A 12177-nucleotide genomic window follows, 5' to 3' on the forward strand; every position below is an offset into this window, starting at 1 on the left:
AGAATGCACCAGAAGGAGCAGGATTTCGAGGAAGTCCACTTTTACTTTATTTGTGGTTATGTATCCGACTTCACATCGTAGAGTTCCCACAAATCAAGAAAACTAAATGGGAAAAATTCACAAGAAATGAAACATTGGTGGACTTTGCATCCATAGAAGATTAGAAGGATTGGCTATCAAGTTTGACTACACAAGATGTAAATTGGGATAGATTAGGATCATGAATGGATGAACACACCGTGCTTGCTTCAAAAGGGTCTGATCATGTAATGCTCACTGGTCTGTTGAATACATCTTTTTATTATCCAAGGATGATACCAAGACAGATAGGATTCCCTTCATGGATCACAATGCTCCCGAGGAATCGACGTCCTATTAAGGAGTTGACTGTGCACTTGGTAGAACACATAGCTACCGCTTGGGACCATTGGATGCTTACTGAATCGGAAGATCAACAAACATTCAAGAAGCAGAAAAAAGGAACAGAAAAGTATGTCTAAGAAGTAGGGTCCTAGATCGAGTCGTTTTTACTTAAAAATGAGAGTCTCCTAATTTCTTTTGTGTTTGCATTTGTCTCATTGGTACGATCTTTAATGAGAAATCTTTTTTAATAAGGCCCTAATTAACAATAAATCACCTCATCAGACCTAAGCTTGACCAGCACAACTCGTCAATTATAATAAAATAATAAAAACAAAATGCTATCAAAAGAGATCATTTACCTAACACAAATTATTAATTTACCTTTGATGGGGTTTCAAGATATTATTGCGCCCAAACTTAAGCATCCGCCACCTAGTTGGAGTCGAGAGTCAGGTCGTTTGGAAAGAACATCTGCGCCAAGCAAACCAATAAAAATGGCTTCTGAATCTGAACTCGCAGAAATTTTGTAAGATCCTAACGGTCTTTGCAATGGATATGAACAGCATAAAGAGCAAGGTAGAAGACTATAACAGATCTCTAAGTCAACAAAAGACCATCCTGACTATCAAAGAGGCAAGGGACCGGAAGGTAGCATGGCTAAGAATCTGGATGAGGTTTATGAACTTGACAGAAATGAGGAGCATTATAATGAGAATCCGATGTTAGCCAACAAAATGACTCAGTTGGAAACAGCCGTGAAAAACATAAAAGGGATTGATGAAATCGCAGCAGGAATAGGGGTTTTGAATCAAATTCCTAAGATCCGTCTGCCTGAGAAGTTTGTCATGCCAGAAATGGAAAAATTCAATGGAGTAGACTGCGCAAAAACGCATCTCAAGGTAAATGTCACCAACATGCGCACAATGGGCCTCAGTAACGAACAAATGACATTATTGTTCCAGCGTACTCTATCAGGATCAACGCTACGATGGTTAATGTTCCAAGATTCAGCTATAATAGGGACATGGGAAAATATGTCAAGGATGTTCTGGCACCAGTACAAGTACAACACTGAAATCGAAACTTCTCGAAGGGATTTGGAATCCACTAAGTAGAAGAATTGGGAAACATTTACTGATTTTATTAGCCGCTGGAGGACTAAGGCTGCACAGATGTGGGACAGACTGTCAGAAAAGGAACAAGTGGCGATCATCTTGAAAAACCTCTCGCAGGGGTATGCTCAGAATTTAGTTGCTCAGTATCTCCCCACATTTGAATACCTTTTACAAGCTGGAAGCCAACTTGAGGATGCTTTTGCCTCTGGAATCCTTTCTAACTCTTCAGACAACAAAGCCAAAAAACCCTTCACTAATTCCAAACCCAACATTAACCATGCCTATATAGCCAACACGTCCACCACCCCTGTTCAACCCCCAGCTCGAACCAATAATCAGGCAAATTTGGGTAGAGCCCCCCCTCGACAGTTCACAAATCTAGAGATGACCCTCACCATAGCCTTTCAGAAACTATTAAAAAAATGGCTCATCACCCCTCTCCAGCCTCGACCTCTGCCAAACCCCCTACCAACTTCACATAACCCTAACGTCATTTGCGAATTCCATCAAAGTCCTGGTCATCATACTGATCATTGCATCTCTCTCCGCCATGCCATCCAAAATCTCATTGGTAATAAAAAAGTCATCATTCCTACCAAACACAATCAAATGTCAATACCAATCCACTACCTGCATATCAACCTCCACCAACATTGAATATGGTCTCAAACACCCAACTACCATTCGACCTAGTCTCTCTCATCTACCCAATCTACGCCAAACCACCCAGTTATCCTCTTGTTGGAATAGCTTTCAATGATGAGATCTATGCCACAAACCATGAGCCATTTGATCTAACTGAAGATGAATCATACTGTCTATCCCCACCTCGCTACGATAGCCCATCATATACCAGCCACCTCTTAGCACAAATGATCTCGAAAAGCCCATTCTTTGTAACAGATGAAGATCCTTACCTATTGGCCGAAGAAGACGAGCCATTTCCACTCTCTTGTCATGAAGTCAAGCACATGACACAATGAGAAAGAGTCTTTAAGCCACCGAAACTCAGTGTTGACAATCCAGCAGTCTTGGCAAGGAAGGAATAAGTAGATTCCATCCAAGAAATCATTGAAGAGGATGATGTTGTGATCAAACAACTAAGGCGCCAACATTTCAGTTTGGGGTTTGCTCATGGCCTTCACAGCTCATAAGAAAGCTATTCTCAAAGCATTAAGCGCAGCCCAAGTTTCCCTCGACACATCTCCGGATCAACTAGCCAGTATAGTAGGGGCAACCTATGCTGAAAATTGTCTATCCTTCTCATACTCAGATCTCCCGAAAGAAGGGCCAAGCCACACAAAGCCGTTACACATTACAATTGACTACAACGGAATGAGAGTCCCTCTAGTCTTGGTAGATAATGGAAGCGTACTAAATGTCTGTCTTTTGAAGATCGCAACTTGCCTCAAGTTCAAAACAAAAGACTTCAAACTAACTAGCCAAGGCGTTAGAGCTTACGATAATAAGAAAAGGGATATACTAGGGACTTTGCAGCTATGAATATCCACGGGTATAGCCGACTTCCCTGTGGAATTCCAAGTTTTGGATATTTAGTCATCATTCAACCTATTACTAGGGAGATCGTGGTTGCATCAGATCAAGGCCGTACCTTCTTCTTTGCATCAGAAGATTAAATTCATCAAGAACGGTTTGGTGATCACACTTCATGGGGATGCCGAAATTATGGGAATTATTAACGAAATAGAAACCAAGGATAAGTCGCTGCCTGAAATTCAACCCGAACAAAAAAAAATACAACTCAGTGGGTTTGAATTTGAAAATATTCATGTTGTTCAATGGGATGATTCTGCGAAAGAGCTGGTACCTATCGACAATACGTTTAGTTGTTAAGTGGCCAGCATGTTCAAAAGCATGAGATTCTTTCCAGGCATGGATTTGGGTCATAGACAACAGAGGATCAAAGCTGCACCAACCATTCAAGAAGAAGTTGGGACATTCGGATTGGGGTATGAACCTACCAAAGAAAACTAGGCCCGATATTGGAAAATAAGGAAAGATAAGGCGAATGTGATGAGACAAGGGCATGTCATCGATCTAATCAACATGAAGCCTTCTTGTAAAACTCTTAATGGATGCTTCGTGAAAGAAGGGGAAGATTTTCCTTATTGTGGTCTTTCAGAACCCTTCAGCGACCACGTCACGGGTACTCGCCATCCAGGATTTGAGATTTTCTTTGGGATGAGTTGGCCTAACAAGTAAGAAGACAGAGCATCTGAAGAACTTGAAGGAGCAAATGATTGGCAGACAACCGTGGATTCACTCAATATTGCTCAGATGTTTCTCGAAGAAGAAAATGTGTTAGTCTTATCAGTCAAGAGTGGTGCTCAAAACCCATAATCTGTAATCAAACCCGCAGTCGGGTCTCTTTCCAATTACCATGTATTGAGTCCTTTGTTGTATGTCGGGTCTAGTCACGTTGAGTCTGTTGAGTCCGCAGTAAGTCCTGTCACCCCATCTATCTTTAATGAAATAGAAGAAGTTTCTGATTACCCCAAGTGCAATAATGATTTAACTGATAATCTGACTTCGAAGGACGAATCTTCTAATGAAGAAATTCCTATCGAATTAATTAAACTACTTGAACAAGAAGATGAACATCGGGCTCAACCTGTAATGGAAGAAACATAACTAGTCAATCTCGGGACTAAAGAAAATTCTCAAGAGATTCAAATTGGAGTCACCTTATCTCTCGAGGAACGCGAAGGGATAGTAGATTTACTCAGAAAGTTCAAAGACGTATTCGCGTGGTCTTATGAGGACATACCAGGAATAAGTACGGATATTGTTCAACATCGGATTCCATTACATCCCGATGCTCGATCGATAATGTAGAAACTCCGACGTATGAAGCCAGAATGGACTTTGAAGATTAAGGAAGAGGTCACTAAGCAGATCAATGCCGGATTCTTGGAAGTGGCAGAGTACCCAGAATGGATCGCTAATGTAGTTCTAGTTCCCAAAAAAGATGGGAAAGTGAGAATGTGCGTGGACTTCAAAGATTTAAATAAAGCCAGTCCAAATGATAACTTTCCGTTGTCTCACATAAATGTATTGGTTGATAATACAGCAAGACACAACATGCTTTCGTTTATGGATGGGATTTCGGAGTACAACCAGATAAAGATGGACCCTCACGACATATAAAAGACGTCATTTATCACACAATGGAGAACATTTTGCTAGAAAGTCATGCCTTTTGGTTTGAAGAACGCTGGGACTACCTATCAGAGGGCAGCTACGACTTTATTGCACGATATGATACACAAGGAGGTCAAGGTCTATGTGGATGACATGATAGTGAAATCCAAAGAATGATCAGGACACGTCGCTACACTAGAAAAGTTTCTTACAAGGATCCAAAAATACCAGTTACGCCTTAACCCTCAAAAATGTGTATTCGAAGTAATCTCTGAAAAATTACATGGATTCGTAGTCAGCCAAAGGGGGATCGAAGTAGACCTTGAAAAAATCAAAGCTATACAAGAAATGGCACCTCCTAAGACTAAAAAATAGATTCGGAGGTTTTTAGGCAGAATTCAGTATATCAGCAGATTCATCGCTCAGCTTACCAATGTGTACGAACCTATATTCAAGCTTCTAAAGAAGAACGAGTCGACAGTATGGAATGAGCAATGCCAAAAAGCCTTCAAACAAGTTAAGGAGTACCTCTCAAATCCACCTATTTTGGTTCCACCTACCCCAGGTGAACCTCTTCCCCTTTACTTGTCAGTCACGGAAAAAGCTATGCGATGCATGCTGGCACAGTACGACAAAGACAATCACAAAGAGAGGGCCATCTACTATATCAGCAAGAAGATGTTAGAGTATGAACGAAAGTATTCAGCTCTCAAAAAGACTTGCCTGGCACTAGTATGGGCTACTCAAAGGCTTCGGCACTACATACTCTCTCATTCAGTTATTCTATTATCTCGGATGGACCCTTTAAAATATCTCTTCGAGAAACCGGCATTGATAGGTAGAATTGCACGTTGGTTGTTATTGTTATCAGAATTCGATATTACGCATGTTACACAGAAGTCTATTAAGGGAAGAACGGTAGCAGAATACTTGGCTAATCACCCAGTGGTAGAAGGAACAAGACCTATCGATCAATTTCCAGATGAAAATATCCTGAACCTTGAAGAAGAATCGCGAGATAGAGTATGGCAGTTATACTTTGATGAAGCGGCGAATCAGAACGGGTATTGAATAGGAGTAGTTTTGTTCTCTCCCGAAGGATGCCACATCCCAATCGCTATTAAGCTAACTTTCTCCAATACTAATAACACAGCTGAATACGAAATTAGGTCGACTTCGCTGCTCGACTGCCTGATGGAAAGCCATGGTACACTGATATCTAGAAAGTATTGGAAAAATAAGAGTTCACAGTTGAAGCGTCAAGAAAAGAACGACAAACCCTACAGAGATTCGCATCCTAGTTCATCATGTGTGCAGCAGGAAACTTATATAAGAGGTCTTATGATGGAATTCATTTGTCATGTGTTGACGAAAATCAAGCTGAACGGTTAATGGAATAGTTACATTCAGGAGACTGTGACCGCATATGAGTGGGAAAATGTTAGCCAAACGAATCATGAGACAGGGGTATTATTGACCAACAATGGAAACAGACTGTCATCACCTGGTCAAGACCTACCATAAATGCCAAGTACATGCTCACCTCATACATGTACCTCCATCTCAGTTAGTTAGTTTGACTTCGCCATGGCCATTTTCTGTCTGGGGAATTGATATAAGTGGTAAGATCAAACCTAAAGCATCAAATGGACATTAGTACATTCTCATGGCCATTGATTATTTCACAAAATGGGTGGAGGCCACTTCATATATTGTTCTCACTGCATCCAAAGTTGCCAAGTTCGTCTAAACACATATTATCAGTCGATATGGGGTACTTTCAGAATTGATATCTGATAACGGGTCACATTTCAAAGCTAAAGTTGTCGTTTTATGTTCAAAGTTCAAGATCTGGCACCACAAATCATCACCCTATCGTCCCCAGACTAACGGAGCAGTTGAAGCAGCCAATAAGAATATCAAGACGGTCATCAGGAAAATGTGTCAATCGCATAGGGATTGGTCTGAAAAATTACCATTTGTGTTCTGGGTATACCGTACCTCGATAAGATCTTCCACCTGGGCCACCCCTTATTCACTAGTGTACGGAATGGAAGCTGTCTTACAAGTTGAAATGGAAATCCCGTCCCTCAGGATTCTAATGGAAAGTCAATTATTAGAAGCAGACTAGGTTCGTCACCGGTATGAAGAGTTGAATTTAATCAATGAAAAATAACTTAGAGCTCTGTACCATGTGCAAGCTTATTAGAGAAGAGTCGTTCGGGCATTTGATAAAAGGGTTAAAGATCACGACTTACAAATTGGGGACCTAGTACTGAAAGAAAATCAAGCACCCATCTTCGATCCTAGAGGTAAATTCAAGCCCAATTGGGGAGGTCCTTTTATTATCAAAGAGGTACTACCTGGGAAAGCTGTCAAACTCCAAGATCACGATGGCGTTGAATTACCAGAACCAACAAACCTTGACCAGATCAAGCGGTATTATATTTGAGGAGGCCATCTTTGGTCGAACCAATTTTCCTATCACCCAGTTAAATATCTCCTTTCTCAGCCCCTTGCAGCTATTTAAAAGAAATGAAATTAAAAAAAAAAATATTTTTCTTTCTCAGCCCGTTCACCTAACCTAGGGGAGGAAAATGTTCGAACTACGTTTTGGTCTGATCTCAAAATTCTGGGGTACGTAGGCAACCTGAGAAGTTACTTCAGGCCTGACGAGTTCAAAAAATAAAATTAAAAAAAATTGTCAAAATGGGGAAGGAAAAAAAAAACTATTTTTAAAGAAATGCCACACAAAGGGCATTCGGGTTATTGAGATTCAAGTCTCCTTTCTTTCTTAGCCTACTCCTAAGCCCACCTATGGAAGTCCTCCTAAGTACTGCACGGAAAGGTCGAGGAAAATAGCAAGTGTGATCAGACAGTAACTCCAGAAGTTCAAAAAAAAAAAAAAAAGCCTGCTAAGTTGAAAATCCGAAAGGGCAACTTAGGCAAAATTTAAGGCAAACTCGCAAGGTTGAAAATCCGAAAAGGACGGCCTTGACAACAATCAGAGCAAGGAAAAAGAAAATTGTATGCTCGCTAGATTAAAAACCTAAAAGGGCAATCTAGGCAAAAGGTAGAGCAATCGAAAGAAAATCTCCGTCGAGCCGAGAATCTGAAGAGCCGAGCCAAATCAGAGCATCAGAAACCTGAATGACCAAACTTCAATATCCAGTTTAAGTCAGGTAAAGACTTAGAAGCCACATGTATCTCGTCTACGACTGGTCTGGAAAAGTTTACTTTCCTAAGTGAGCCAAAGGGGAAAGAACGTTATCTCCAAGATGAATCTCAAAAGTGAATATTTGTTCCCAACAGATGAGTCTGACTCAAAAATCGAAATTAAAAGTGAATCCTTATTGCACTTGTGGTAATCTAAGACTTCTAATTTTTATATTGAGGGGTACTTCTCCTTTTGTTTGGAAGCATATTTATTTTCCCCCTACATTAGGGGCATGTCTTTTCAAAATATGTTCAATTATCTCCAGTGTAAGATCCTATCAAACTAGGGGCATTTTTTGTTCTTAAGCCTGATCAATTCTAGCCCCCAAGGATAAGGAAAATCTAAAATTAAAGGTTACCCTTTCGATAGCATTTTTTTGAAAACCCCATGAGGTTCAAAGAAAGTTAAAATGTAGATCTGACTTTTATAAAAAGAATAAAAAAAAATTGGTTTTACTCAGATTTTGCTCAGACCTGCCGAGATTCTTTCTCGGATTTTGCTCAGATACCACAGAGGGTTTTCTCAGATTTTGCTCAGATGCCGCCAAGGGTCTTCTCGGATTTTGCTCAGACCCGTCGAGATTCGTCTTGGATTATTCTCAGAATTACTCAGACCTACCAAGATTCTTTATCAGATTTTACTCAGACCTGCCAAGATTCTTCCTCGGATTTTGCTCAGAGACCACCGAGGGTTTTCTCGGATTTTGCTCAAACGTCGCCTAAGGTTTTCTCTGATTTTGCTCAGACCTGTCGAGATTCTTTCTCGGATTTTGCTCAGATACCGCCGAGGGTTTTCTTGGATTTTGCTCAGACGCCGCCGAGGATTTTCTCGGATTTTGCTCAGACGCCGCCGAGGGTTTTCTCGGATTTTGCTCAGACACCGCCGAGGGTTTTCTCCGATTTTGCTCAGACGTCGCCGTTGGACTTTGCTCAGACACCGTCGAGGGTTTTCTAGGATTTTGCTCAGATACCGCCGAGAATTTTCTCAAATTTTGTTCAGATACCGCCGAGGGTTTTCTCGGACTTTGCTCGGACACCGTCGAGGGTTTTCTTTGATTTTTCTCAGATCACACACAGTTTCATCACAGTAGTCGCCATCTTCTTCATCACTGTCCTCATTCAATCAGTCACACATTCACCCTCTCGGTTTCTCTTTCAGCCTCACCATCTTGACCTTGATCCCTTTCATCAACCCTCTCTTACACATTTCTTCAATATTGGCAGACCTTCTTTCCCTCTTATGGTCCCTCTTGATCTGACTCACTCATATCAGGTTTATGGTCCAATAACCACCCCTTCTCAGCCATTCTCGGTTTCAGCCCCATTCAACTTCTCTCGTTCTCATTCAGACCTCGTGAACCCATACTCGCAAGCCTCCAAGTCATACCTGAAGGAATCGACATCCGATAATTCTCTTTATAGGTAAGTTCATGGTTGGATTTTTTTATTTTTTATTTTTTTCTTCGTTCTTCTTTTATTCTTCGTCTTTATGATTTTTTTTATGCATTGATAGCATTATAGAAATGTTTGTTTACATGATTTTTGTTTATTTTTATTCATTCTTGCACATTGAATTGGATGATTAGAAGTGTGTTTCTTTTTTTAAGTTTTTTTTTATTTTTAAATTGGGATCAATTCACCGATTTTTAGGATAGGCGTGGCAGTATGGCAATCTTTACGATTTCAAACTATTAGTGAATCGATTCGCACATTTTGTTGATAAATTGATTGGTTAACTTGTTAATCTCAAGATGGTGGACTGGCTCATTGTTGATATTTATCCGGTTGATTTGTTGATTTTTGAGGTTATTGGGTCAACTTATCAATGTTGATATTAATCAACTCATTTTTTTTGTGTGTTCATGAAAAATTAAATCGAATTTTTCAATAAAAATCAACAAGTTGACTCGTTGATTTTTTGTGTGCATTGAAAATTCCAAATCGAAATATCTTATGAAATTGGGCATTTGAGTCAACTCGTTGGTTATAATACACGTGACATTTCAAAAATCGAGTTTCTTTGATAAAAGTTGTGAGTCAACTCATTGATTTTAATGTACGTGACGATTTCCAAAAAAAAAAAAAATCATGATTCTTTTGATTAACAAATTGCGAGTCGACTCGCTGATTTTAGGGACATTGAGAATTTGAATCGAATTTTTTTAAATTAAGCACGTGGGTTAAATCACTGATTTAATACACGTGGCGATTCCAAAAAACCAAGATTCTTTTGATTAACAAATTGCGAGTCGACTCGCTGATTTTAGGGACACTGAGAATTTGAATCGAATTTTTTTAAATTAGGCACGTGGGTTAAATCACCGATTTAATACTTGTGGCGATTCCAAAAAAAAAAATCATGATTCTTTTGATTAACAAATTGCGAGTCGACTCGCTGATTTTAGGGAAATTGAGAACTTGAATCGAATTTTTTTAAATTAGGCACGTGGGTTAAATCACCGATTTAATACACGTGACGATTTCCAAAAAAAAAATTAGGATTCTTTTGATTAACAAATTGCGAGTCGAATCGCTGATTTTGGGGACATTGAAAATTTGAATCGATTTTATTTTAAAATTAGGCATGTGAGTCAACTCACTGATTTTATGCACGTGGCATTTCAAAAATCAAATTTATTTGATAAAAAAATATGTGAGTTGACTCACTGATTTTAATGCACGTGATAATTCAAAAAAATCGAATTTCTTTGATAAAATGTCATCGTTGAACCAATTTACTAATGTTGTATACGTGACATTAAAAATCGATTTCATATTATTCAAAATGTGACTGAATTGATCCATTAATTTTTGATGTCCTGTAAGCCTTACTAAATCGTGGGGTTCCATCATGCGAAATTCGAGAATCTATGTAGTTATTTTAGCTATAAAATTCATTTAGTAAATCCGATGTAATTCGATGATGATTGGACCCTAATTTGACTTTTTGTCTTTGATTGTTGACCATAGGATATTTTTGGATCGTAGTAGAGACTGATCATCTTGATCAGGCGGGTTCAGTGCCTAACACCTTCCGAAACCCATAACTTGACCCCTTGTCCATCTCTCTGATCCGTGGACCGACCCATATCCATTTGGAGTTAATTTTGGTTCCTAGACCTAAACTAGGTGGCACTCCCTATTTTTTAAAAAATTCCCGAGATATGTAGAGGGGACCCCTAATCCGCTATTTAACGGACGGCCATGGGGGTCGAAGCGATTTCAAACCCCTAGGTGGTTGAACGAAACCGGGGTCGCTCTTTATATGCCTAAGTATTACTGACAACTTCTCGTTGAGTGGTGTATACACCCGGCCCCTCTTCCATCTCGACTAGTCCTTCGATTCTCGTCGCCTTTTCTTAGTTCCTTCCTCCCCGATCTCGGCTGGTGTTTTTGGGCCTTCGTGGCATCCCTCGCTGTTTTCCACTGTTTGAGCGCTCCGACTTCTGCCCTTCACAGATTCTTCCACGAGGATGTACTTTTCTACTTTCGAATACAAGTCCTCCAAACGGGTTGGGTCAGACTTGATCAATGATTCATGCAACCGTATTCCTAGAATGACTGTCGAGATATACGCCGCACAAGCAGTTGCCTCGTCCATGCCTTCTACATTTAACACCTTTGTCTGAAACCGAGTAACGAAGGATCGGATACTCTCCCCGACCTCCTGTCGTAGGTTGAACAGGGTGTTAACTCCGACCCTCTTCTTCCGCAGATGCACGAACTGGTCGACGAACGTCTCCTCTAGCTCGGAAAAGTTCATGATTGACCCAGCTGGCAATGCCTGAAACCACGTCATGGCTCCGTGCCTCAGAGTTGACGGAAATAGTTTACAGAGTAAGGAGTCGTCGTTCTGGTATAGCACCATCTGGCTCCTGTAGTAAAGGATGTGGTCCATAGGATCCCTTGTTCCGTCATAGGTTTCAAATTTTGGTGCATGGAACGCTCTTGGGGGTTCCGAATTCATTATCATTGGTGAGAACAGCGTTCCCTTGAGTTCCCGGATTGCATTGCGCACCTTCTGTCCAGGGTCCTTTCCACGTGCAAGTTCTTCATCCCTCCATCTTAACATTTCCTCTACTTTCTTTCTCGTCATTAAGTCCTTAACTTCTGAACTTCCCTGTTGTGTCTTTATTGCCGCCTAATCCTCGATCCAATCCGCCTCTCTCCTCGCGGTTCGGACGGTATGGCCCCGGCTCTGTTCTGCACCCGGACCTTCTTCAGTTCCTGCGCCCTCGCCCAGCTTTTGCCGGAGTTCCTCATTCTCCCTCCTTATATTCGTTATTTCATCATTTTGCTTCTCCAACCCCCTGTGCATTTC

General features: G+C 40.5%; 1 protein-coding gene across 1 annotated transcript; it reads right to left on the reverse strand.

The window, feature by feature from the left end:
• Nucleotides 1-11187: 11187 nt before the first annotated feature.
• On the reverse strand, nucleotides 11188-11952 carry LOC147382043 (uncharacterized). The gene has a single exon (XM_086429656.1). The coding sequence runs from the start codon at nucleotides 11950-11952 to the stop codon at nucleotides 11188-11190; it is 765 nt and encodes a 254-aa protein (XP_086285782.1).
• Nucleotides 11953-12177: the final 225 nt, after the last annotated feature.

This window comes from Akebia trifoliata, unplaced genomic scaffold (genome assembly GCF_017979445.1).
Source record: "Akebia trifoliata isolate Shusen 1 unplaced genomic scaffold, ASM1797944v1 Contig00074, whole genome shotgun sequence".
In the NCBI taxonomy this organism is placed as follows: Eukaryota; Viridiplantae; Streptophyta; class Magnoliopsida; order Ranunculales; family Lardizabalaceae; genus Akebia; species Akebia trifoliata.

Coding starts and splice junctions, on each gene's coding strand:
- LOC147382043 (XM_086429656.1), bottom strand. CDS start 11,952: ATGACGAGAAAGAAAGTAGAGGAAATGTTAAGATGGAGGGATGAAGAA.